Source organism: Callorhinus ursinus, unplaced genomic scaffold (genome assembly GCF_003265705.2).
Source record: "Callorhinus ursinus isolate GAN/ISIS: 27379988/994484 unplaced genomic scaffold, GSC_fseal_2.0 scaffold29, whole genome shotgun sequence".
Lineage (NCBI taxonomy): Eukaryota > Metazoa > Chordata > Mammalia > Carnivora > Otariidae > Callorhinus > Callorhinus ursinus.
The window spans coordinates 14,592,575-14,618,308 of record NW_027397091.1 but is presented as its reverse complement, the minus strand read 5'-3'; the positions used below and the strand labels follow the sequence as shown (position 1 = coordinate 14,618,308).

Sequence of the window (25,734 nt, the reverse complement as noted above, 5' to 3'; positions counted from 1 at the left end):
CTGTAAAATATCTCATTAATAACTTTAAAAATTTTGATTACATGGTGAAAGGATAATATTTTGGGTATATTGGGTGAAATAAAATAAATTATTAAAATTGCTTTCACCCATTTCTTTTCATTTTATTTAATGTAGCTACCAGAGCATTTTAAATTATGCCTGAGACTTGGACAGTGCGTATTAGGATAGCTTATTTCATTTTTATTTACATAAGCCTATGCAAAAAGGAATGCTTTAAGATACATGCCTGGTGGTTGCCAGTTGACCCAGTTGATTTTGTAGAACCCTGAAGTTCTTTTAGGATAAACTCAGGGGCGCCTGGGGTGGCTTAGTCGGTTAAGCAACCAACTCTGGATTTTGGCTCAAGTCCTGATATCAGTGTTGTGGGATTGAGCCCCATGTCGGGCTCTGTGCTCAGCATGGAGTCTGCTTCTCCCTCTCCCTCTGCTCCTCCCCCTGTTCACGCTCTCTCTCTAAAATAAATACAGTCTTAAAAAAAAGATAAACTCAAAGTTCTTTTTGGTAGATAAAATAACCTCAGAAGTTTGAGTTGGGTGGGGTGATTATCTGCGCCCCCCCCCCCCACAATTTTGCTCAAGTTTCAGGCCAAATTCACACAGGCATGTATTTCTTAATTAAGCGTTTGTTCTGATGTAGCCCTAAAGTTCATACAGCCTGTTTGCTAGTCTCATGAAGTCCCAGCTCTCTGATGTGGTAGGTGCTGAGGCTGCGCTTTGTGCGGAAAGCTCATTCAAGGCAGGTGATCCACTGGAGTCGGAATTCTGATCCCTTATTTCAGCATCTGGCAATCAGAATCTTCCCACACCAGTCATCTTTTTAGGAATGATTAAGGAATCAAGTGTCTTTCCAAGGAGTACAGGCAAAAGGCCTCTCTGGAATCTAAATCCTTTTAGTGATAGGATATTTTGGTATGTCTCAAAATATCTTGGCCAGTGTTCATGCCTGACTGTTTTAACTCTGCTCACACAAGTATGGAGAATGTCTTAAATATGTTAGACAACTACATATCCCCCTTTATAGATGAAAGCCTATGGTTCCCATTCATTATGCTTTTTAACAAGTCGTTAATAAGTCAGTAAAAAATTCATTTGGCAAGGCCTCAGGTATTGGCAGGGGTGCATGGCAGAGGTGTCTCAGGAGAGTGACAATCTTGAGGAACCCAAGTAATGCTCACTGGTAGTATCATGCTGGATTGCTATAGCATTAAGGGAGTTCCAGCCATCACAGCACTATCTTATCTTTTTTAAAGATTTATTTGAGAGAGAGAGAGAGAGAGAGAGAGAGAGAGCATGCATGCACGAGCAAGGGGAGAGGGAGAAGCAGACTTCCCGCTGAGCAGGGAGCCTGATGCAGGACTTGATCCCAGGACCCTGAGATCATGACCTGAGCCAAAGGCAGCCGCTTAACCGACTGAGCCACCCAGGCGTCCCCATAGCACTATCTTATTAAGAGCACAGTATTTCAACCTATTTAGTTTACCCAAACAAGAGCAACGAGATGAAAGTCAGTGCACTATCAGAATGGTGAGAACACTCAGCCTTGTGTCCTAAGTGTCATGTCCAATTTTAAAGGAATAAATACTGTTTACCACAGCACTCATTAAAAAAATGCATTTTGTGTTAAAGATACATAGCATCAGGGTAAGTGTCAGCAGTCCTTGGGAGAAAACTATTAAAATGAAGTTTTCAGTGTTAACAGAAAACTCTTTCTTAGTCTTAGAAACTCAACTTCCTGATGATGAGATATAGAACAAATATAGATGTAACTTAAATTTTAAGGCTGTTGGTATATAACTGTATCCGAATTTTCTCCCTGATTTTTCTAGATCAAGGTTTTACAACCATGGCACTATTGACATTTTGGACTTCTCCCTCTCCCTCTGCTCCTCCCCCTGTTCAACAAAGGAGAATCCTTTGTTGTGTGGGGCTGTTCTGTGCATTGTAGGATATTTAACAGCATCCCTGGCCTCTGCTCATTAGATGCCAGTTGTCACACCCCAGCACCCAAGTGGTAACAATTGGAAATGTCTTCAGATATTACCAAATGTCCCCTTGGGGGCAAAATCAATCTCTGTGGACAGTTGTTCTAGACCAGGTCCAATGGCCTAACCCCATGCCTTACTAGAGATATGCAATCTCAGACACTCTCCCAGACCTACTGAACAAGACTATGTTTTAATAAGAACCCAGGAGGTCCGTGTGCCCATACATCTGGCTGATTTCACACCCATGTGCCAATACCTCCACTGTGCAGCCCTCCAAGTCAGATGTGTGACTCAGTTTCTCATTGCAGGAAGCTGACGAAGCCTTACTGCATAACCTACGCCTTCAGATCGAAGCCCAGTTTCTACAGGACGACATCAGTGCAGCAAAGGACAGGTACAAAAAGGTAACCATGAACCTTCTGAAGCCCTTCCCCCGGGTAACCGGTTTGGGTTTGGCCAGACAAGGCCGGGACACTTGTGGCTGACACATGAGCCTGCTACAGTGGGTGCCTTTTATGTGTATTGCCCCTGAACCAAGTAGGTGAGCGGTTGGTTGCTGGATGGCCCTTAGTGAGCAAGGCGTGTGCAGAGGAGGAGAGAGTTGTGTGTATGTTGACGGGAGGGCTTGGGAACGCATGTCTGTTGAGTACATTACAGTTCACAAAGTGATTTTGCATAGATCCGTCTTGAGTAAGCTAGGACCTGTCATTGTATCAGCTCAGAAAATGCAGAAGTGCAGAAAACGTAATCTATATATATTCACTCTGCCTCCAAGCCAGTTAGTTGGCATTCAGGAGCTTTCTGTTGTGCAGCACTCTGCTCTGCCTCCCACCCCCACTAGCTTTTCACAGGCCTGACTTTGGGGGGCCTTGGTGTACTGGACAAATCACATCCTGGAGCTGTGTAACCATGGGCAAGTGGCCTTCCCACTCTGAGCTGCCTCATCTTCAACATGCAAACACCAGACCCTCCTTCTGCACAGCAGTGTGGTTAACTGTAGCGGACTGGTGAGCCTGGCTTTGGTCCTGGGGGCTGACCTCTCTGGTGGGCTCTGGCCTCCTTCCAACTGCCAGTATCCACAGCTCTGCCTCCGGACGCTCTCCAGGCAGTGGAGGGTGTCTCTGCCTCATGGAACGCGTTGCCCCTGGAGCAGCCTCAGCCGGTGATGGATGCGTGTGGGTGGATTCCTACCCCAGCTCCCTCTCACCAGCTGTTCTGCACGGTTCTGCACGGCTCCCAGGGATCCCCGCTAGGCCTGAGCACTGGGTGCCCACGGTGGTAACTTACCTGGTAACGTGCTCCTTATTGGCTGCCTTCCCTTTCCTGTCTCACTTCTCCCTCCAATAACGTTTCCAGGCACCTTCATCCACATAAACTGTTTGTACTCAGACCTGTCTCTCAGGGCCTGTATCTTAGCCAGCCCAGGCTGCTATAATAAAGTACCACCGTGGCTTAGAAACAACAGAAATTTGTTTCTTACAGTTCTGGAGGCTGGAACACTGAGCTGGGGGTGCGAGCAGGGGCCAGGTTTCAGGGAGGGCCCTCTTCCTGGCTTGCAGATGTCTGTCTCTTCACCGTGTGCTCACCTGGGCTTTCCTCGATGCCAACTCTTTGGTGTTACTTCTTCTAAGGGCACTAATCCCATCACGGGGCCCCACCCTCATGACCCCATCTAAATCTAGTTATTTCCCAAAGGCCCCACCTCCACACCCCATCCCAGTGGGGCAAGTTAGGTCTTCCATATGTGACATTTGGAGGGTCACAACGTTCAATCTCTACCAGTCTGCTTCTGGGGAAACTGAGGCAGCATGCGAGTATAGGTGAGACACTCGGTACAGCCTGGAGCCTGGTGCATGCTCAGTAGGTGTTAGACTCTCTTCCTGACTCAGTGTAGATCTGCCTATGCCAATGGGAGGACCCATTGCTCACACTGAAGGGGTGATAATAGAGTTCACACTGTGAAGCTTCTGTGTATTATCTCATCGGTCCTAACACCAGTCTCGTGAGTTAGTATCGTAGGGCAGGCTCCCTAGGAGCAGAGTCCAAGTGATGATTTTTGTGTGATTGCTGTATTAATGGTGAGCTTCCAGGAGGAGATGAAGGGGAACAGGGGCACAGGGGTGGGAGCTGAGCAGGGGTCTGGGCTTAGCTGGAGTCTGCCTCAGCCTGACCCCATTGGAGGGTTCTGGAGTGTGATTGCTCCACGGGGTTGGTCCCACCTTGAGGCAAGAGGGTTGGCTTTTTGTATTCCTGTGCCAAGGAGTCATTGATTCGGGTCGGGGCGAGGTGGGTTTAGGGGTATTGCTTCTTGGACCATTGTCTGGCCAAGGACAGTTCTCTGTGATGTGCTCTCACACACAGAGCTGGGCACAGGTGCTTTGCTGGGAAAGGGGATCAGCCACCGTGTCCAGACTGTTAGTCCTCTTATATGCAAAACCCTGAGCATTAGGTGGTTTAAATTGCTTACTCGAGACCACATCCAGCTAGTAAGTGATTTAGTCTGGGATTGACTGACCATCCTTTGAACCACTGCCCTGTTCTGGGATCAGAAAGGGTCCTTTGTACCCTGTGGGGGCCTCTTTGTTCCCCGTCTCTGCTTTTCTCTCATAGCTGTGCCATCCTGGTCTCCAGGAAAACCAGCAGCAAAGCATCCATGTCACTGAAGGGAAATGGCGAGATCAATCAAGACTCAGTTTCTTCATCTGCCCCCTTACTCTTGTGAAGATTAAAATGTCTGCTGCTCAGGTCACAGTCTGTCCTGTCTGTGACGGTGAACATGTGAAAGCATTTATCCCTCGGGTCACCTGGTCCTGGAGGCAAAATCTCAAGCAGCTCAAGTTTTAATGAGAACGCTTTCCTTCCCCCAACAGAATCTTCTGGAAATTCAGACCTATGTCACCATCCTGCAGCAGATTGTCCAGACCACCCCTCAAGCATCTGCCATTACAAGTGGGATGAGGGAGGTAAGAATCAGAGCCCCAGCTGCAGGGAAAGCATATCTGGGGATGCCCATTTAAAAAAAATGGGCAAAAGATTTGATCAGATACTGCAACAAAAAAACTACACAGATGGCAAAGAAGCCCACGAAAAGATGCTCAATGTCATTAGTCATCAGGGGAAGCAGTTAAAACCTCTAACTAGGCCCCCAAGGGCCTAGTTAACAGAGACCCAGGTGAGGTGTCAGGTCAGACTGGGCGCCAAGCTGCACTGGGCTCACTGGCCCCACTCTCACTCTGCGTACGTTTGAAGTTTACCCTTTGTTCTTTTATACTTAGACTGGGAACACTAGTGTTTAGACAGCTGAGGACACAAAGTGTGTCTCTGACCATTGTCTTAGGCATTTGTTCTTGAGTATTATGGGCTGCTCTTCCTTGTGTAGTTCATAAGAAACTGCCAGACTGTCTCCCAAAGCAGTTTGCATTGTTGCAGCTCATCAGCAACGAATGTGTGAGAGTTTCTGTTGCTTTGTGTCGTAGCCAGCACTGGTGTGTCGGCGTTTTGTTTTGTTTTTGCTTTTTGCTCTTTTAACAGGTATGCTGGGTATCTCACTGTGGTTTTAACTGCATCCCCTGATGACTAATGACATTGAGCATCTTTTCGTTGGCTTCTTTGCCATCTGTGTAGTTTTTTTGTTGCAGTATCTGATCAAATCTTTTGCCCATTTTTTTTAAATTGTCTGTTTTCTTATTCTCCTTATCAGCTTGACCATGAACTTTGAATACAGAGAGTCCCCCACAATTCGTAACTGTATTTTCAAGGTCGGCCTCTGTTAATGAATATGTGCGTTTGTGGGATGAAAACTACGGGGGAAAAAAATAAGAGATTACAGGAGCTGATTTTTTAAAAAAATGTGAATTTGGATGTAAAAACCTTGTTTCTGATATAACGTTCCACATTCCTTCTTCCTTTAGCTCTCTAGCTGCTGGCATAGTTTTTCCCTAATGTGGCTTAATGAATTTTGTGATGCCTAACCCGAGACATGTAAAAATCAACGGACAATAATGCAGATTACGACAAAAATGTCACGGCGCCCCTTTTCCAGAAGTTGTGTTAGGCTGATACAAGGTTTGGTGGACTGGTCAACTGGTGAGATTCTGGGCATTTTGCAAGGATGACTTAGGACAGTGGTGCTCAACCCTAGAGACACTTGGACTCGCCTGCAAGTCTGCCTAGACCACACCCCAAGTCAGTTAATCAGCCACCTGGCAGGTGGAACCCTGACCCCCTCATTTAGAAGCTCCCAGAGCAGAATGCAGACAAGCTGCAGGACCTGTGGGCCAGGGGAGCTGGCTGCTTGAGTCTTTTTGTTTTAATTTTTTTTATTTCAAAGCTGAAGAAACCCCAGCATTTGCTTTTAGAAGACACTTTATTATTGTTTTTTTAAGATTTATTTATTTATAGAGAGAGAGAGACAGAGCACATGTGGGAGGAGGGGCGGGGGGAGGGGCAGAGGGAGAGAAAGAATCGTAAGCAGGCGCCACGCTGGGCGTGGAGCCTAATGCGGGACTCTATCTCACGACCCTGAGATCCTGACCTGATCCGAAATCAAGAGTCATGTGCTTAACTGACTGAGCCACCCAGGCACCCCTAGAGGACACTTTAAAACTCTGCCAAGGGAAGTTGCTTGTTCTTGGGAATATTTTCGTCCGAATTGCCCGCCAATGACCATTTCAGGTGCCTGCTCTCCGTATTTGTGTAACAGGTTTCCACAAAGATCTAAAATAGCTTTTCCTGACACCTTAATTTTCTTTGTCAGAGATTTCTTTCCACATATCTTATTTTTATTGTACGTACTCATTTTTCCCTCTGGTTCAAAAGTGTTTTACACCAAAGCACACCTTTTAAATCGTATCCTCTGTTTTCTTGTAACACAATTCTTCTGAGTCATAAGAATATAGAGAGTGTCTGGCCCCAGTCTGAGAGCATCAGTGATCTTAACATCCGCTGGGAGCTAGTTAGAAGTGTAGAATCTCCAGCCTGAGTGCAGACCCACCAAGTCAGAATCTGCCCTTTTAGCAAGACCTCCCTGGGAGAAACAGATTCAGAAGGCCTCACATTCTTTATTAATCGGTGCTTAAAAGTTCTATATGAGATAGATGGTCCCTTTCAGGTTTGTTTCATTGACTCTTGTTACCTGGAAAATGTGTGAGTCACCTTTGCAAAATGAGGATACAATTAGTGTTGTTCTAGGAACACAGCTCCCCCGGTTAATGTGTCAGTAAAGCGTCATGTCAGTGCCCTCTAGCCAGAGGCCACTGGAGATGCATGTATGGTCAAATAGAGCTGGGTGAATTATTCACTGCAGCAAGGGAGGGGGTACCCCGTGGAGACTTGCAGGGTGTCTCAGTGGAGGAGGGACGTGTGAGAGGATTGAGGACTGTGTTAGGTGATATGGGGGTGGGATCAGTTAAGCAGGGCCTTGCTCTGGGTTGGGTGCCCTCAGGAGAGGGCTGGTCCTATGACTGAGCATCCCCGTAATTTGTACCTGGGAGGCGGTACTTGGTGATCAAGCAGCATCGCTTGTGTTAGTGGGGGAGGGGAGGTTTGGTGATTTTTGTGCGTGCTCAGACACAGGGTGGTTTTGTTTCTGTCTCATTCCCCCAGGGTCCCAGAGTGACATCTTCGGATATTGGGCGGGGAGCTCATTTACAAGTTTATAAGAGGGAGCATCATGGCCTGGTGATGAGTGCCAGCTACCGGCTGACAGCAGCTGGGCTGTCTTTCTTGTATCCAAGGCTCTCCTGTGCCCCCTTGGGTGGGCATGAGGAGTCGTGTAAGATGAATAGGAGCTGGGCAGTGAGGAGAGACAGGGCCAGACAAACAGGCAGGGCTCCGGCAGGGAGGTGGTGCAATGTCTGGGCATCGTGTCTGCTTTTCTCCTGAGGCTGCAGACCTAGAATTTTCGAAGTGTGGCATATATGCACATCTTCCACGTGCTGGCACTCGGGGACGTGAGTCCCCTTCTGCTCTCAGCCACCCCCTTGTCCGCATCTTTGAGGCAGGGAGGTGGGGACCGAGACACAGGGAAACAAAGAAGACGGAGCCAGAGAGAGAAGCAGAGACTGAGAGACTCAGGGAGAGACACAGAGCAAGGTGGAGAGAAAGCATGCCCCCCGCCCCCGTGCACTGAGAAACACGGGGAAAAACGGGCTCGGGAGTAAGCACGCAGAGCTGAGGAGGGCCTTCTGCAGTTATGTCTTTGATTCCGCCTTCCCCCCAGGGATTGGGCCGCGACCCCGGGCCCACACGTGCTCCCTCTGTGCATGTCTGTCTGTCTGTCCTGCTGTAGCTGTCTCTGTGCCTCTGTTGTGGCTCCAGCCCCTTTGCAAAGTGAGGGCAAGCAGGGGGCTGCCTCACCTGTGTGGCTTTGGGCAGGGGAGCACAGGGCTCATGCTCGGTGTTCGATGTTTGCCTGGCGGTGAGGCAGCACACTCCGTGTCAGAAGGCACTGCTCTTGAGTAGAGGCCAGCTTTTGCCAAAGGACTTGGATGTTTTTGGACAGACAGTGGAGGGACCAGTTGGAAAAGGGCGCCTGATCAGCCTGTGTGGAGCGGTTGAGGACGGATCTTCTCCCATGTCACTCGGCAGAGTGGGGATAGGGCGGGGCAGCTCCCCGGGGCCCCTACTGCCCTGTAGTCCCTGGAGCCCGGCGGCCTGGTGCGGCCGTGACATCTCAACACCATCGACAGCCCGGGGCACAGACTGACGGTGCCACCTGCAGGGACAGACGACAGAGCCCAGCGAGAGTCGGCATTCCCAGCTTTCCTTTTTATGGAGGAGCCAGTGCCTTGTCCAGAGTTTCTTAGCCAGTTTGTGGCACATGTGGGTCTCCGGCGATTTACGGTCCTAGCATTTATGGTTCAGACTCTGAAGACTGTGAAAAGGCAGGACTTAACGGTGGCCGCCATGGGCCTGGCTTAGTCAGCTCGGGCGGCTGTGACAAACAGCACAGCCAGGGCCGCACAAACAGGAGACATTTGTTTCTCATAGCTCTGGAGGCTGCAAGTCCAAGATCAGGCTGCTGGCAGATTCGGCTCTTGATGAGGGCCTCCTTCCTGGTTTGTAGACAGCCAGGACTGTCTACGGACTTCTTGCTGGGTCCTCACATGGCCTTTCCTTGGAGCATCTTGGGGAGAGAGAGAGAGAGAACACTGAGGTGTCTCCTCCTCTTGCTATAAGGACACTAACCCCACCATGAGTGCCCCATCCTCATGACCTCGTGTAGACCTCATCACCTCCCGAAGGCCCCATACTGGAGGGCAGGCCTTCAGCATATGAGTTTGGGCCAGGGGACACGAACCTGAAGAACCTTCTTTGCCCCCTTTCCCTGTGGATTTCCTCACACATCAAGTGCATGTGCATGCTGAGTCTGGCCTTTTTGTGCAGGAGAAGCTCCTGACAGAACGGGAAGCTGCCGCCCTGCAGAGTCAGCTGGAGGAGGGCCGGGAGGTGGTGTCCCTCCTGCAGGCCCAGAGGACGGAGCTGCAGGCCCAGGTATGGCTCCACCCCCTCGTGTCCGCTGCTCACCGTTGGGCATTCACGCCACACATGCGAATCAGGTTTTACAGGAAGCACACTGTATTCAGGTGTCCTGTGCGTGCAGAAAAGTGTACAAGTATCCAGCTGGGCGGGGGGTGGGGAATTCTCACAAACTCAACACACCTGTGTGTCCAGTACTCAGAGCCAGAAACCGGCTTTTCTGAGTAGTGTGACCAGCTGTCCTGCTTTGACCAAGGGTTTCCCAGGATGGAGGACTTTCATGCCCAGACTGGCAAAGTCCTGGCTAAGCAAGAATTATGGGTCATGCTAATTCCAGGAGCCTCAGAGGTTCCCCTCATGCCACTCCTCCCCACCAAGTCTTCTGCAGGTCGATTTGTTTTGCCCAGTTTAATCTTGTTAAAAATAAGAAGAGATGGATACTTATTGGAATTTTTATCCTCCAGTTGGTCAAATCTATGCTTCCTCTTTCTCCTTTCATGACCTAACATCTCTCCTTTGGCAGATTTTTTTTTTTTAAGATTTAAAAAATTTATTTATTTTTGAGAGAGAGGGAAAGCGAGCATGTGTGGGGGAGGGGCAGAGGGAGAGAAAGAAGCAGACTCCCCACTGAGCAGGGAGCCTGACACAGGACTTGATCCCAGGACCCCGGGATCATGACCTGAGTCAAAGGCAGACGGTTAACCTAAAGAGCCACCTAGGCGCCCTCTCCTTTGGAATTTGATTACAGGCTTGTATCGGTGTTTGCTTCTGCTCAGAATTTGTTAGCATAAAGCTCCCATTTCTACCCCTTCCTTTTTTTTTTTTTTTTTTTAGTGAAGCTTAATTTGAAAACTAAAGTCACCAGAAGAACTCACTCCTCTTTCTGTGGCCTTCCTTCCCGGTTAATGAGCTTCAAAGCTTATCCCCCTGATTCCTTCCAGTTTTCTTTCTCTCATTACTGTACCATTCTGATGGGGCACATTGGGTTAAAATACTAAATCTTCATATACTGTGCACCTGCGTTTTTTAAATCTAAAAATAAATTGACATTTGGTTTGACAAGTACACATAGGGTACAAGAGAACAAAAAGTTTGAAAAATTGGACTATTTAGGAAACTTGGAACATTTATATGTTACTCAGTCTCTATCCCTTCAATGCCTGCAAAATCAAAAGTTAAAGCCACAATGGATCTGGTGGTTTTGTAGCTATTCAGTGCCCTCCAGATCTGCCCAGGATCTCTTTTGGGGACCGTGGAGTTCCAGAATCTTCATTTCTGTCCCATCGCCCACTGCACAAACCTGTCACTCTGCAGCAACTCTCAGGGGCCACTGAAAGCAAACTGGGGTCTGGTGATTATCTCCCGAGGTAAAGATCACTGCTCGAGAAATTGAACACTGCCTTTAAACTCATCCTTCTCATGACAAACCATGGCTCAGGGACCAGACACACCATTTTGGTGACTTGGTAGTTAGTGGTTTCCTCTGAGGCTCTGGAAGAATGGAGCAAGCATGAGTATGTGGTGTATATGTGTATGTATGTATGTTTATGTGTGTGCATGTGTGTATATTGTGTACATATATGTATAGGTGTGTATGTATTTGTATATGTATATAAATTTGTGTATCTGTGTGTATGTGTATATGTGTGCGTGTTTGTGTGTATGTGTATGTGTGTTTGTGTGAATGAGAAATTGGAGAAGTGGACGCAAGCCCACTGGTCCTTGAGACCAGTGTTTTCCAAACCACTGTTTACCATTCATCATTGGGTGGTAAAATGAATTCAGCAGAATTGACTGGCATTAAAAAAAGAAGAAATTGACAACACTAGAATAAGAAATAACCGAGTACATGGCTAGTAATGGTGGGATTTGTTTTGTGAAAACTGTGTTTTGAATATATATGTTTGCATATTTAAATATATATATTTGTTCAAATGCACACACACACACACACACATTTGTGTGATATCTGTGGTTTGTGACGTAAAATGTGGCTCTTCCTGTGGCCGTGGCAACAAAGTTGAAAACCCTGCCCTAGATACTGAGAAAATGAAAGAGCCCAGCCTGACATGGTAAGTTCCAATTCTAGGGCATAAATGTTTCTGTCTCTATGTACATATATATATTTGTTGAATGTAAAAGTAAGACCTTTCATCACGGATTAACCTAGTTTCGGAGACTATGAAATCAGTCTGTCTGCTTGGCAGCCTGTCCCCACCCATAGTTGCTGCAGAAAGACTTACTGGTCTTGCTCTGATGTTGTTGTCTCTCTAAATTGAGGGTCTTCTCTTTTTCTGTGCCATGACCCACCACCCCCCAGCCACCTGGTGAAGTCCATGGACCACTTCTCAGAACAATGTTAAGGGCATAGAATAAAAATAAAGTATGTATAATTAAGGGAAACCAATTCTATTGAGACAGTTATCAGAATATTACCATTTTCTATATCATAACCTATGTGCTTATATTAAATAAATCTAGCGGTGGAGCTAATGAAACACGAGTTGTATTAGTTTTCTCTCACTGCTCTAGTGAATTTCTACACATGCAAGGGCTTTGAACAGCAGTCCTTTATCCCATACTTCCACGGTTAGAAATCTGGGCAGGCTTGGTTGGTTTTTTCTGCTCTGGGTCTCACAAGGCTGATATAAAGGTGTTGGCCTACCTTCTTATCTGGAGGCTCTCAGTGGAGGATCTTCCAGTCTCATTCATGTTGTTGGCAAGAGTCAACTCTGTGTGCACGTAGGATGGTGGACCCCAGTTCTTTGCTGTCTGTCGGCCAGGAGTTGTCCTTAGAGGCCACCCATGTCTCTTGGCACATGGCCCCCTCCACCCTCAAATTCAGCAACAGTGCGTAGAATTTTTCTTGAGCATCTAATCTCTCTGACTTCTGCTTTTAAGGTCTCCTATGATCAGGAATAATCTATAATAATCGCCCTATTTTTTAAGGTCAACTGATTAAGAACCTTAATCACATCTGCAGAGTCTCTTTTGCTGTGTAACATAAGATTCATGGGCATAAAGCTAAGGGGCAAAGGTCATGGGTACCAGAAGTCTGCCTAATTAGCTCTTATTCAAACACAGATATGGCCGGGCCCACGCAAGAGGTTCTGACTCAGTAGTTCTGGGCTATGGCACAAGAACGTGCATTTCTGTGTTTCCAGGTGATGATGCTTCTGATCCAGGAACTTTGAGAACACTGGTATAAGGGTGGGCCCCAGGTTGGGTCAGAATGTTCTATATCCAGTCCACCTGAGTCCCTGGCTTGGGCCTTCCATAGCCTATTCAGGAGATGCTCATGGCTGGCTTTTTTGCTGATTTTGAAAGGTTTTAGAGGCTTCCCAGTGGAGTAGCCAAGCTGAGGGTCTCCAAGGTAGATTTGGTGGCTTAGCCCCTCAGTAGGGCCAATGCTATGACTGGGGACAAGTGAGGAGGGAGCGAGAGGGAGAACTCCTTGCAGCCTGAGGGCTCCAACCTGGCAGAACCACTGCATCTGGTTCTGCCTCCGGTTAGAGCATCTGATGCTTCCAGAATCCTCCATAGCATGGTCCTCAGGGTGAGGTCCCTAAACCAGCAGCATCAGCATCACCTGGGAACTCGTCAGAAATGCACATTCACGAGCCCATCCCAGACCTCTTGAGTCAGGAACTTTGGGATGGGGCCCAGCAACCTCTGTTTTAACAAGCCCTCCGGGTGGTTGTGCAGACTCAAGTTTGAGAACCCTAGTCCACAGGATAGAAGGAATACCACCCTCCCTTAGAGCTGGCAGCCCCTTCTTTGAAGCGCAATACAGCCCATGCATGAGACCACTGGGTTGGCACTTCCTAGAGGTGGAAGGAAAGGGACAGGCACTTCTGACTCCCTAATCTCATTGACTGAGAGTTTCTGTGACAGGAAAGTGAAAACGGTCCTGTATTACTTGGAAGGAGTAAACCTCCCTGGTTAGCATTTCTCATTAAGGTTGCCTAGCACCATCTAGTGGTGGATTTTGGTAAGAGCATGTAATCAGTGACGAATACTTGATTTCTTCTTCCTTTTTCAAAATTTTTTCACCTCTTTTAAAATTGAAGTGTAATTAATATACAGCAGATGTTAATTTCATGAGTACAGTGTAATGATGCAACAATTCTGCGCATCAGTGCCCATCAAGGCAAGTGTACTCTTAATCCCCTTTACCTGTTTCACCCATTACCCCTCCCCCCACCTCCCCTCTGATAACCATCAGTTTGTTCTCTATAGTTAGGAGTCTGTTTTCTTTGTTTGTCTGTTTTTTTTCCTTTGTTTTTTCATTTCTTTTCTTTCTTAAATTCCACATATGAGGGAAATCTTACGGTATTTGTTTTTCTCTGACTGACTTATTTCACTTACTATTACTTAGCTCCATCCCTGTTGTTGCAAATGGCAAGATTTCATTCTTTTTTTATGACAGTAATATTCCATTCATTTTTATCCATTCACCTACCGAATGGGAGAAGATAGTTGCAAATGATGTGTCTGATGATGGGTTACTATCCAAAACAGATAAAGAACTGACACAACTCAACACCAAAAAAAACGCAACTAATGCAATTAAAAATGGGCAGAGGACCTGAATAGAGATTTTTCCAAAGAAGACATACAGGAGACCGACAGATGAAGAGTGTCTGAACACTGGTGAAGGTCTACTCTTTGTAGACCAAACAGATGATGTTGAGCACAACGTCACTGATCCGCAGGGAGATGTAAATCAAAACCACAGTGAGATGTCACCTCACACCTGTCAGAATGGCTAAAATCAAAAACACAAGAAACAACATGTGTTGGCGAGGATGTGGAGAAAAAGGAACCCGTTTCCTTTTTACAAAAGACCTTGGACCCAAAGGCATCCGGGGGCCCAAGAGGACTGAGGCAGGAGGTCACCGCTCTGGATGGGGGCTCACTGCCAGGCACTGTCCTGAGTCCCCGTTGACCCCTGCTGTGCAAAAGCAGGCCCCACAGCTGTGCTTGAATACTGACTCCTTCATTCAACCTTGGTCGCCAAGCTCCAGATGAGGTTCAGGGACTACTGAGCAGTGCATGGTGTGGCTCCCGCCTGCAGCTGATCTCAGAAGGGTGTAAACGGTCCAAGGAGAAACACAGCAGTCACCCTTACTCAGGATGAAGGTCAAGTTGCAGCACCGCCCACCCCTTCTACCCACCTCTCTCTCCAGTTTCTGTGAGGCTGCTCCCCTCCAAGAAACCCAGATATGTGAGTGGGCTACTCTCTCTTCTCTTCCTCTCTTGACCCTCCTGTGATTTCTGGCACCTGCCCCTTTGCTCATCACTTCTCCTCTTTCCAGAAGAACCTTCTCTTCTTTGGTACCTAGAACTGGCCTTCTCTGATATCCTTCAGCATCTGAGGGCCTCCATGTGCTTCGTGATGCCCTGGGCGTGTCTCTGTGAGCAAGCCACCTCCCACCCTGGCCTCTGGGCTCCTAGGAGAAGGGGCCACATCTCATTCTGAGGTAGTCAAGCTGGTGCCAGGTTTGCTCAAGCAGAGACATCTCTTTGGCCCCCTTTAAGCTGATGAAAGTGGGGCTCTTAATATTTTTCTTGAACATTTCTCCTTTTGATGAATAGTTTATTTTATTTTTTAAAAAAGATTTTATTTATTTATTTGAGAGAGAGAGAAAGAGAGCACAAGCAGGGGGAGCAGCAGCCAGAGGGAGAAGCAGGCTCCCCGCAGAGCAAGGAGCCCGATGCAGAACTCGATCCCAGGACCCTGGGATCATGACCTGAGCCGAAGGCAGATGCTTAACCGACTGAGCCACCCAGGTGCCCCCTAATGAATAGTTTAAATTATTGAGCTGCAAAAACCACATTGACGTAGATGTAAATCCAGTTTTATAAACTCATTCAGCACTTTGCTGGACACTGTGGATTTTTGGTGGACACAGGCAGAATCAGGCAGAGCACCGGTGCCCATCAGAGATCAGAAGACACCTTTCAGTCATCCCTAGAGCCTCCTCTCAGGGCAGGCATTCCTCCCGCAGATTTCATCAGAGGACAGCCACCAACCAACCACCCAGCCACTCCCACGAGCAAACCACCAACTCATGAGATACAAAAAAAAAAAAAAATCCATACTTGCCCTGGAAGGTTGGAAGTTTCTAATTTCTAATTTCCTAGTTCGTGACAATGCATTGCTATCCTACTTACCGTTTAAAAGTTTGCCAAGTGGTTGTGCTCAGGGAGGGAGAAGTCTGTGTGGGGGGTCACCCTGTGTCCCCTAGGTCTTCAGTGAGAACACGCTGGTGATGCTTGCCTGTTGAAATGTGAGAATGAAGGGTTTTCCAAAGGACTGGAGAGAGTGTAAGTATGTGTGTGCGTGTGTGTGTGTGTGTGTGTGTGTGTGTGTGTGTCCTGCTCTCCTGCAGCTGGGAGGAGGCTGATGCAGGAGGGCCCATGGTTTCAGGTAGGGTCTCAGACCCTGCACAGGTGGCTTTGAATCCTGTGTTGATTGGCAGGTCACTGTGCCCACATGTCTGTTTCTTCATCTGCAAAGTGGAGTCATAATCGCCCCACCCCCATGAGGTGGTCCTGAGGCTGAGGAGTTGCTGCATGTGAGAACTTGCCTGCACAAACCATTATTCCTGCCCTGGGCTGGGGAACCCAGACCCAAAGGGGGCAATAGACTCACTTTACACATAATCTTTGCTTTCACTCTATTTTGGAACACTTCTAACGTATGTAAAAATGAGAAAACAGTCTCATGAGCCCCCAGATCCCCATCCCCCAGCACATGGTCCCTCCTATATCTCCTATACCCCCACACACCCCCGTGTAATCCTGAAGGAATCCCTGACACCAAATCATCTGATCCAGCCGTATTTGAACAGATCTCTTGAAAAGATGAGGGCTTCTTTTATAGAACGTGAGTCCATGAACCCACCTTTAATAATTAACAGTACTTCTTTAGTATCACCAAATGTCCAGTCAGGGATCAGATCTCTGATTGTCTCATCATTAACTGAGGTGCTGGCTGCATACAGCCAATGTCACCCTTTCCGGTACGTGTTACATCTGTATGGCAAATGCATATGCCGCACTGTACCCACAATCAAGATAGAAGATAGTGCCCTCAGCCTGAAATTCCCTGGGGAGCTGTGCATTGTGGGCAGCCCCTGCCCCGCCTCACTCCCAACCCCTGGCAGCCACTGAATTGTTTTCTATCCGTCTGGCTTTGTCTTTTCCAGATTGTCATATGAATGGAATCAGCCAATGGGAAGTCTTTCCCGCAATTTCATTCTTTAGCATTTGCTTGGATTGCGATCCAAATAAGGTCCACACGTTATAATTGGTTTCTGCGTCTTTTAAGTCTCTTTTATCCTATAGGTTCCCTGTTACCTCTTTTTTCCCCCCTCGATATTTGTTTGTGGAATTTCTGCGTCTTTTAAGTCTCTTTTATCCTATAGGTTCCCTGTTACCTCTTTTTTCCCCCCTCGATATTTGTTTGTGGAACATGCATACTTTTAAAGTCTGGGTGCTGTGGGCACTGGCTTTTTCCTGTTTTCAGGGGAGGAAGGTAAGCTTTGATCAGAGGCACCCTCCCTGCTGCCCAGTGTCGCCAGCATCCCCCAGGCTTGTTCTCAGGACTGCTTCATAGAAAAGGAATGTCTGTCTGACTTCGGGATTCTTCCATTCCTGGATGGCTTCTTTCCTTATTTCTTTGGAAGCATTTCCTAGAGTGTGTGAACACTGGTATAGGTCAGAACATGTGGTTGCACCAGGAATTAGTGGGAGGCCTTGGTATTTGACATGACAGGTAACTGTTTGAATTTAAAACAGTCGTTTTTTGGGGAGGAACAGAAACCCAGTCAAACAAGCTTAAGCAGTAAAGGGTGCACTCTAATTCTATTTTGAAATAATTTTAGACTTCTCAAAAGCTGCCAAAAATAGCACATGGGTTTCTTGCATACTCTTCACCTAGGTTCCCCAAATGTTAGCTCCTTAATTAATAACCACAGTGTAGTGATTGAAACCAGGAAATTAGCGATGATACCATCCTTGTAATAGACTTGACAACAATTTCACAAATTACCCACTTTTTTCCTTGTGGATCCTACTTGCGTTTAGGTGTTGTGTCTCCTTAGTCTATCCCAAGGTGGGATAGTTCCTGCCTTTCTTTGTCTTTCATGAGCTTGATGGCCAGCTATTTTGGGAATGTCCCTCCTTGTGGGCTCCCAGATGTTTTTTTCAGGATTAGGCTGAGGCTGTGTGTTCCTGGCTGGAACGCACAGAAGTGAGTATCCTTCTAGGTGCTTCTCATCAGGGGAGCATCATGTGGGCATGTCTTCCTGCCGGGGATGTAACTTGGATCACTTGGTTAAGGTGGTGTCTGCCGGGTTTCTCCAATGTACAGATACCATCCCCCCCTCCCCCCACCGCAAAGGAACAGGATATAAAAGGTAGTTTATGGAATTTGAGAGCAGGGTATGGGGCAGGAACCAGGAACTTGGATCTGAGGCAGCTAACTGCTCACTCTCTGTCTCCCTTCTCTCCCACAAACTCTCTCATCTCTGTTTGTCTTTGCCCTTTGGCTTCATTTCTCTGCCTCTCTGAAGAGTTGCTTTTCTTAACTTCTCCATGCACATTATGAAAGATGGCGGCCCCAGGGTTCTGTGAACCTGCCGCCAGCTCACTGCTATTTCTGAGATCCTTTTACAAATTCCCCAGAGAGGAAGCATGTGATAGGCCAGTCTGTGTCTGGCCCTGGTTCTGTAGCTCTCTCTGGTCAGGAGAGTGGGCTCACACTACTGTTGGGACCCCTCTATGAGTGAGATGGCACAGGCATCAGACAAGGGGGATGACATGGGCTGGCAGACGACTTCCCAAAGTATGGAGTATATGTACCCCTTCTTTCCCTCCTTCCTTCCTTCCCATCTTCCTCCCCTCCCTCCTGCCTGCCTGCCTTCCTTCCTTCCTTCCTTTGTTCCTTCTTTTTTCTTTCTTTCTTTCCTTCCTTCCTTCTTTCCTTTCCTCCTTCTTGATACAGTAGATACATTCCCAAAAACCATCGTAAGCTAAGTTTTCAAGTGTCCTCACTTAGGAAACTTCACTGTTCCAAGGCCACATCTGTATGTAAAGTGAGGAATCAGGTGTCATAGGAATTATCATCCTCTAGATGTCCAGGATGCACATTCAGCTGCATGCATGAAATGCCTTGTACAGACATACATGACGTTGAACTCAGATACCAGTCCAGCCCCCCATGACTCCTGGTGTGGTCCAGAGACCAGCGCCCTTAGCATCATGTGGGAAGTGGTTAGGATTGTAGAACCTGCTGAGTCTGGATCTGCAGCTTAACAACATCCTCGGGTGGTTCGCATTGAATTTTGGGATGTGCTGTTGTAGGTAGGAGTGGTTTTTTGGTTTGTTTGTTTCATTTTGTTTTGAGGACTGATAATGTGTGGTGAGTTCTTTTCTACTTCGGAAAATGAGATCACAAAAGCGTCATGACTACACAAATACTAAGCTTGTAAGTAAGTACACACATGGCTCTTTGTGCAGTGTTAGAAGCTCTTAAAGTGAATAGAAGCCCACCTTATATTCTATCAAATTTCTATTGGCCTGCCTTAATTTTGACTAGCCCTGCATAAGTATGTAAATAGTGTAACCCTGAGGTGGTTTTATGTATACACAAGTGCACACGCACACTTTAGCTACCCAAACATATAACTCTACTAATCAGAAATCAGGACAAAAGTAAAATGTCATAGTGATTAAATAAGAACAAGGAACACCCCCCCCCACTTCATTACTTTAGCAAAAATAGCATCTTATCTATTTAGTATGCGTGCTTCTTTTTATTTTTTGGCTGTCAGATTTATGCTAACTCAGAATATGAATAATATACTTTATTCGAATTATACATTTTATTCTAGGGACGACGGTTATCTTTTTATTCTCTGGGCTTTCCATCCTCAGACTGTCTTTGGGGAAGGCTCTGTTAAGGGCGGATTTCAGAGGGGGCTGGGGCTAGCTAGTGTCCAGGTTCCTTTCTGGCTCCAGGATTCCAAAGCGATTCATTGCCAACAACAAAACTGGTGGAGAAACAAAGGAGCAAAGCAAACAAAACGGGGTACCTGAGCCCAGGTTCTCCTGGTCAAGCCTGTGTCTTAGGAAGAGGCAGGATGGCTTTCCTCACAGCTGTGTCTTTGTCCACAGACCGCAGCCCTGGAACAAGCTATTAAAGATGCCCATGACTGTTACGATGACGAGATTCAGCTCTATAACGAGCAGATAGAAACCCTGCGGAAGGAGATTGAAGAGGCTGAGAGGAGCCTGGAGAAGTCTTCCTATGACTGCCGGCAGCTGGTGGTCGCCCAGCAGACGCTGAAGAACGAGCTGGAGCGGTACCATCGGATCATTGAGAATGAAGGCAACAGGTGTGGTCACAGGCAGGCCCCGCCCCGAGACTGCGTCCCTCTCCCCATCCTGGCCGCTTGCTTCTTTCATGGGTCCTCGTGGAGTGCTTCCTGTGTGCCAGGCACAGTTCCAGGTGGTGGGGACAGGGCAGGGGAGGCAACACAACTCCATGGCCTTGTGGAGCTGGGAATCCTAGTTGGGGAGGCAGCTGATGGATGACTTTGGAACAGAGGACAAGCACCATGGAGTGAATGGTGCCAGGAGAGAGGGCATGGCCAGGGGGCAATGGTGGGAGCGTTTGAAATTTTAAGTGGGGTGGTCACAAAAGACCTCATGAAGGAGCTTGCTTTTGGCTCCACAAGCCTCTGGGGACATAAATGTGTTAGCTGGTAGGATGACCGGGAGTATTTAATGAGATGCTGCAGGTGAGGTGCCTAGCACGGTGCCTGGCACTCAACACCTGCTCAGAGGTGTTGGTGGTGTTACTGCTGCTGCTGTCGTTGTTTTTATCACCTGGTCGGGTCAGTAGCATGGCTGTCGATGCACTGGGTGGTCTTGTTCATAATGGAGCTGGGACTCGAGCTCCATTAACTTCAGGATAGCTGGGAAATTATCTCTGTCCCTCCCCCTATCCCTAGCCCCATCCCCTGTCCCTAGCCCCACCTCTAATCCCTACCCCCTACCCCATCCCTGTGTCTATTCCCTGTCCCCTGCCTCTGTCTCCTAACCCTATCCCATATTCCCAATCCCGATCTCAATCTCTCTCTCTATCTGTATCATCTACACCTACAGTCTTCATCATCACTCTACATGATCTGATGGTACTGACACCTACACTTACATCCAGATCATCCACATGAACATGTACATCGACACTTAAAGTTACATCATCTACATCCTCTACTTCTATATCATCTGCACCTGTGCCAACATCACCTTCATCTACAACTACACCTATCCTTACACCTACATCTACATTACTTACATCTATACCATCTACACCTACATCATCCACACCTACATCTACATTATCTACATCATTTATATCATCTACATCATCTACTTCTATACCATGTACACCTACACCCACACCATCTACATCTTCATCTACACCTGCGTCATCTAGATCTACATCATCCTGAAGTATGTGCACACTTACACCTGCACCGACGTCACCTGCTTGTGCACCTGTGTCAGGTACATGTACATCTCTGTCTCTGTCTGTATCTGTACCCTGTAGATCTACGCCTACGTCATCTAGACCTGTGTCTGTGTCCATGTTGGTATCTGGAGATACCATTCAGAGAGCAGTTCGGGGGCTCGGAGAAGGACTTTCACTCTCTATTAAGTTGTGATTCTTCGATTCAGTCTTGCCGATTTGGGGGATTTAGACTGAATTAAAAGAGAAGCACCCAGTATTATTCCACCAGGAGCAGTTTTTTCCTTCGCTCTGGATGCTCTGTCTTGGTTGCAAGTGCTCAAAGGAGAAAGCAAGATTTTCTTTTTCTTTCTCTAGTTATGGTCAATGGATTGTTGCACAATCCTAAATTATATTATGTCACAGTGAATGCTTTATGCACACATGAAAATAAACCTTGAACGGGCACTTAAGTGACTGTGTGAACATTTTTGTTTTGGAGGCAAGGCTTCACAAAAAGGTCATCGGATAGCCCTTTTGTTAGTTTGTTCATAAATTCTAATTTTGTTCTAATTTCAAGTTGATAGAAATGTCATAAGCATAGAACACAGAATCCCGCAGCATTGTTTTCTTAGACTCACCACTTGTTTAAATTTTATCTCCATTGCTTTATCAATTTTTTCTCTATTTATATAATGCATATTGTTTTTTTAAAAAGACCTGGAGATATCATATCCTGGTTGCCCTAAATACTTCACCCTGGGCTGGCTACTCTTTTATTAAAAAACAAAAACAAAAACTCTGTTCAACAGAGAAATGGCATTTTTAGATTATAAGCAATTCCCATTTTACAATTCTCCTATATGTGTGTTTCATAGTTTATGACTTGAGCTCAAAGAAATCCTTCCCATCCTCGTCTAGTGTATAAGTGTATGTGTGGTTCACGAATAGTCTGATCTAGAGAAAGCTTTCCTCATTTTTGCTCACATTAGAGTCACTCTTACCCCCGACTGTCTGTTTGGTTTGATGCATTAAAAATGGTGACCATCCTCTTTCTGGTTATTTCTCCAGGCTGAACTCTGCCTTCATTGAAACTCCTGTCACCCTGTTCACCCCAAGCCATGGAACCTCTCTCAGTTCTCAGCTTGGTGGGAAAGGTAATGCTCCTCAACCCTGGCTTCTGCTGTTTTCCATCATGGAAAAGCAGGAAAAAAAATCAAACAGCTTTCTTCCTGAACTTAGCATTCATGCTTCCTTCTGATCCATCTGGAAATTTAATGTTTTATGTGAGGTCTTCTCTCCCTCTCTGATACACTCCCACAGGTGCTGAGTGACTGAGCCAGAAAGTTGACAAGGAGAAAAATCAGATGGGGGGGATAGACCACCTTGGGAATGACATCCTCAGACTTGAAGCATTTCACTGGGGAGAAAGTATAATTCAGTGTTCGCTTCAGCAAATGAAATGAGCTCTGCTGTGCAAAAATGCTTAATCCAGTGTCTGGGGCAGAGTAGATGCTCAATTACTACTCATTTCTCTTCCATTCGACCCCGAGCAGAACTAGCTTGGTTGGTAAGCATGGCTTCTGTTGTCAACGTTTGGTCCTCTGGGAATGTCTTCATGCACTTGTGAGATGTTACCTCACAGTGAAATCTCCCCACGGCTGAACAAACACAGTGTTTTGGGAGAAGAGAAGATGGTGCTATTGACTGCTCATACCTAGCCCCTCAGAAAGCTCAGAGGGGTTTGTAGAAATGAGGTTTCAGTGTTAGAATGTGTTGGAAAGGGCAGCCGTCCCCGGGCTGGCTCTAGAAGCATGCAGCCACACCCAGGGCCCTGCACACACACTTGGCTTAGTGCTCCACTGCCCCTGTCTTGAAATTCTTAATGATTTTGAACAGGGGCCCTGCCTTTTCCTCTTGCGCTGGGCCCTGAAATTCCATAGCAGTTCCTGCAGGCACCCCCTGCTCCTGTACCCGCCCCCAGCAGGCTTCTTTGACATGTCTCTTCCTCCCTTATGGCTTCATGGCTCATTTCTGCCATTCCCTGTTCGCTCAGCGCTCCGAGTCACCCCATGCTAGATGCCTTTGCTTTGTCTGTCAGTCCTCTGGTTCATGGAGGGAGGGTATGGAGAAGACCTTTGAGATGAAAAAGTTAAAAAAAAATCAGTGTGCAGGTTAGGTTGAAAAGCCTCATGGATGAGGTGAGGTGAGATTGTGTATGCTTTCTTGAACGTTCCATCTTTCCTTTTGGCTAGTCTGAAGAAATGAAGATGGCCTTGCGAACAGGGGATTCCTGTTCTTTTCTCTTTCTTTCTTTCTTTCTTTCTTTCTTTCTTTCTTTCTTTCTTTCTTTCTTTCTTTCTTTCTTTCTTTCTTTCTTCTCTTCTCTTCTCTTCTTTTCTCTTTCTCTTTCTCTTTCTCTTTCTCTTTCTCTTTCTGTCTCTCTCTCTTTCTTTCTAAGATTTATTTATTTTAGAAAGAGAGAGAAAGAGGGAGGGGATGGGCAGAGAGAGAGAGAGAATCCTCAAGCCAACTCTGTGCTGAGTGCCGAGCCAGATGCAGGGCTTGATCCCATGACCGACCCTGAGATCATGACCTGAGCCAAAACCAAGAGCCGGTTGCTTAACCGACTGAGCCACCCAGGTGGCCCAAGATTCCTGTTATTTCTGAATTTAATAATTGCCTCCCCTTTTGCCCAGGAGGAAGGGGATGCCACTCGAGGGGTATTTGTATTTATTTAGTTTGCGATGCATATGGAGCAAGGGAGATCAGTTTGATTCCCACGCCTGAAGCCATTCAGAACACACTGGAGACCCAGGCAGCTCTGCTGTCTTTCCTTTGGAAAAGTCCAAGTCGAGGACGACTCTGTATAATGAGTTCCATTGACTAGTATTCATCATGGCTGGGGTGGGGACACCAAGTGTAGTTGCAGAACGTTTCAGTAAGTTTTCCCAAGTGTGATGGGAACTATAAGTGTCCGTACAGGTAGTACTTTCCTTTCCCTTTGCAAGCCCAGAGGGGTCAAGCAACCTGTCCAAAGTCACACAGCTGGACACAGAGGTGGGACCTTAATGTGGGTCATAGATGCTGTGGGTCAGATCCAGGCATCTTGCCCTGTGTATGGTAAACTCTACCCAGTGCTAGGCATTGGTCTCCAAGGCAGCCTATTTTTCAACAAATGTTTTTTCCCTCTTTCATTGACAAACTTGACTTATGCTCCCTCCCTGCCTCCCCCCCCCCTTTTTTTTTTAGATCTCACTAGGGCTGTGCAGAATATAACAACAGCAAAACCAAGACAAAAAGGTCTCCCCAAGAACATTCCAAGGAAAAAGGAGATCATAGCTAAAGACAAAGCTGACGAAAGTCTGGAAGACATATCTTTGCAAGGTCCAGAAGACACACAGCTGGTGCAGGTGGTTCCTAAAGAAGAAGGCGAGTCTAAGCTTGAATCACGAGGTGATGAAGCGAGTCCCCCAACCCCAGAAGTGGCTCCAGAGGACGTGCCAGATGGAGGGCAGATAAGCAAAGCCTTTGGGAAACTATTCAAGAAGGTCAAGGAGAAAGTGAAAAGCCCCAAAGAACCCGAGCCCCCAGCTGACCTCTACACCAAAGGGCGGTATGTGCTGGTCTCCGGGGATGCCAGTTATGTGGACCCTGGGTTCTGTTCGTCCTCCATCCCAGCCAAAGGTGCAGTGGTTATTTCCATTGAAGATGACTCTCTGCATCGCGACGGCCCTGCAGAGCCCTCTCCTGAGCAGCCCGGGCCCCCGCTGGAGAACGGACAGGGGGATCTTCAGGGTAAAGAAGATGGACACCCACCCGACCAGCATGCTGCCGACAAGGAGGACGAGAGTAGTGCCGAAGGATTGAAAGGGCCTGGGGAGAAACCTGGGGAGCAGAAGGAGGATGAGGCGTCCAGGAGGCCCTGTCCCATGGTCACACCTGGTCCGGAGGGACCACCATCTCCACCCCAGTCTCAAAGGCCTGGGGTCGGTCAGGGTGGATCGGAGAGGCATGGGGCAAGGATTAGCATCTCGAAGGAGAGAAGCCCGCCCAGGACTTTGGCATATGAGAAAGTGGAAGTGATGGAGTCCATTGAGAAGTTTACAACTGAGAGCATTCAGACGTATGAGGAAACAGCTGTCCTTGTGGAGACCATGATTGAGAAGACGAAGGCAAACAAGAAGAAATCAGGAGAGAAGAGCTCTTAACACTCCTGGGCTTAATGGGAAACAATGTCTTTGGGGCCACTGTAGGGGAAGTGCTTTGATATTTTAGAACACAGGATAAAAGAGTGAGGGTTCCTTGTTTGGATTAGACCCTTCTGACATTGCCAATGAAGCCTTAATTAAAAAGTTTTCTTTGCTTGCACACCCTTTGTCTAATTAACAGGGGCCTTGGGAGTGTAGGTGGGTCAGCCATGCTCAGGACAGGGATGCCGTGTTCAAGGGGCCATCAAACCCTGCTCCTTTAAGGAAAGGGGCTTTTCATCCTGGGTCATTGAGAGACGCATTAGAGAGTCAGGCAGCATCTGGACTTCACACAGAAGCATGCTTGTTGATGCACTGGTGGCTTTTTATTGCATTTGAAGCCAGAAACACGTGCTCAGGTGCATGAGTGTTTCGTTGGAGGGACATGATGAAAGGCATCTTAGTTCAGGTTCGCCGAGGAGCTGATCCTGAAGCAAGGATTCAAATGTAGTTTCTTTGGGGTGTGATCCCAGGAA

At 47.2% G+C, this 25,734-nt stretch overlaps 1 protein-coding gene across 3 annotated transcripts in view; it reads left to right on the top strand.

The window, feature by feature from the left end:
• BFSP1 (beaded filament structural protein 1) overlaps nucleotides 1-25,426 on the top strand; it is a 72,282-nt gene extending 46,856 nt beyond the window's left edge. For 2 of the 3 annotated variants that reach the window (XM_073878429.1, XM_073878428.1), the window contains exons 3-8: nucleotides 2,314-2,409; nucleotides 4,876-4,968; nucleotides 9,392-9,499; nucleotides 19,670-19,890; nucleotides 22,080-22,165; nucleotides 24,261-25,421. In XM_073878429.1, coding sequence (XP_073734530.1) covers nucleotides 2,314-2,409; nucleotides 4,876-4,968; nucleotides 9,392-9,499; nucleotides 19,670-19,890; nucleotides 22,080-22,165; nucleotides 24,261-25,219 — 1,563 coding nt within the window. In that variant the 3' untranslated portion in view covers nucleotides 25,220-25,421. Of the gene's footprint in view, nucleotides 1-2,313; nucleotides 2,410-4,875; nucleotides 4,969-9,391; nucleotides 9,500-19,669; nucleotides 19,891-22,079; nucleotides 22,166-24,260 lie in introns of all 3 variants that reach the window. The other variant, XM_025876941.2, reaches the window with a different exon arrangement.
• The last annotated feature ends 308 nt before the right edge of the window (nucleotides 25,427-25,734 follow it).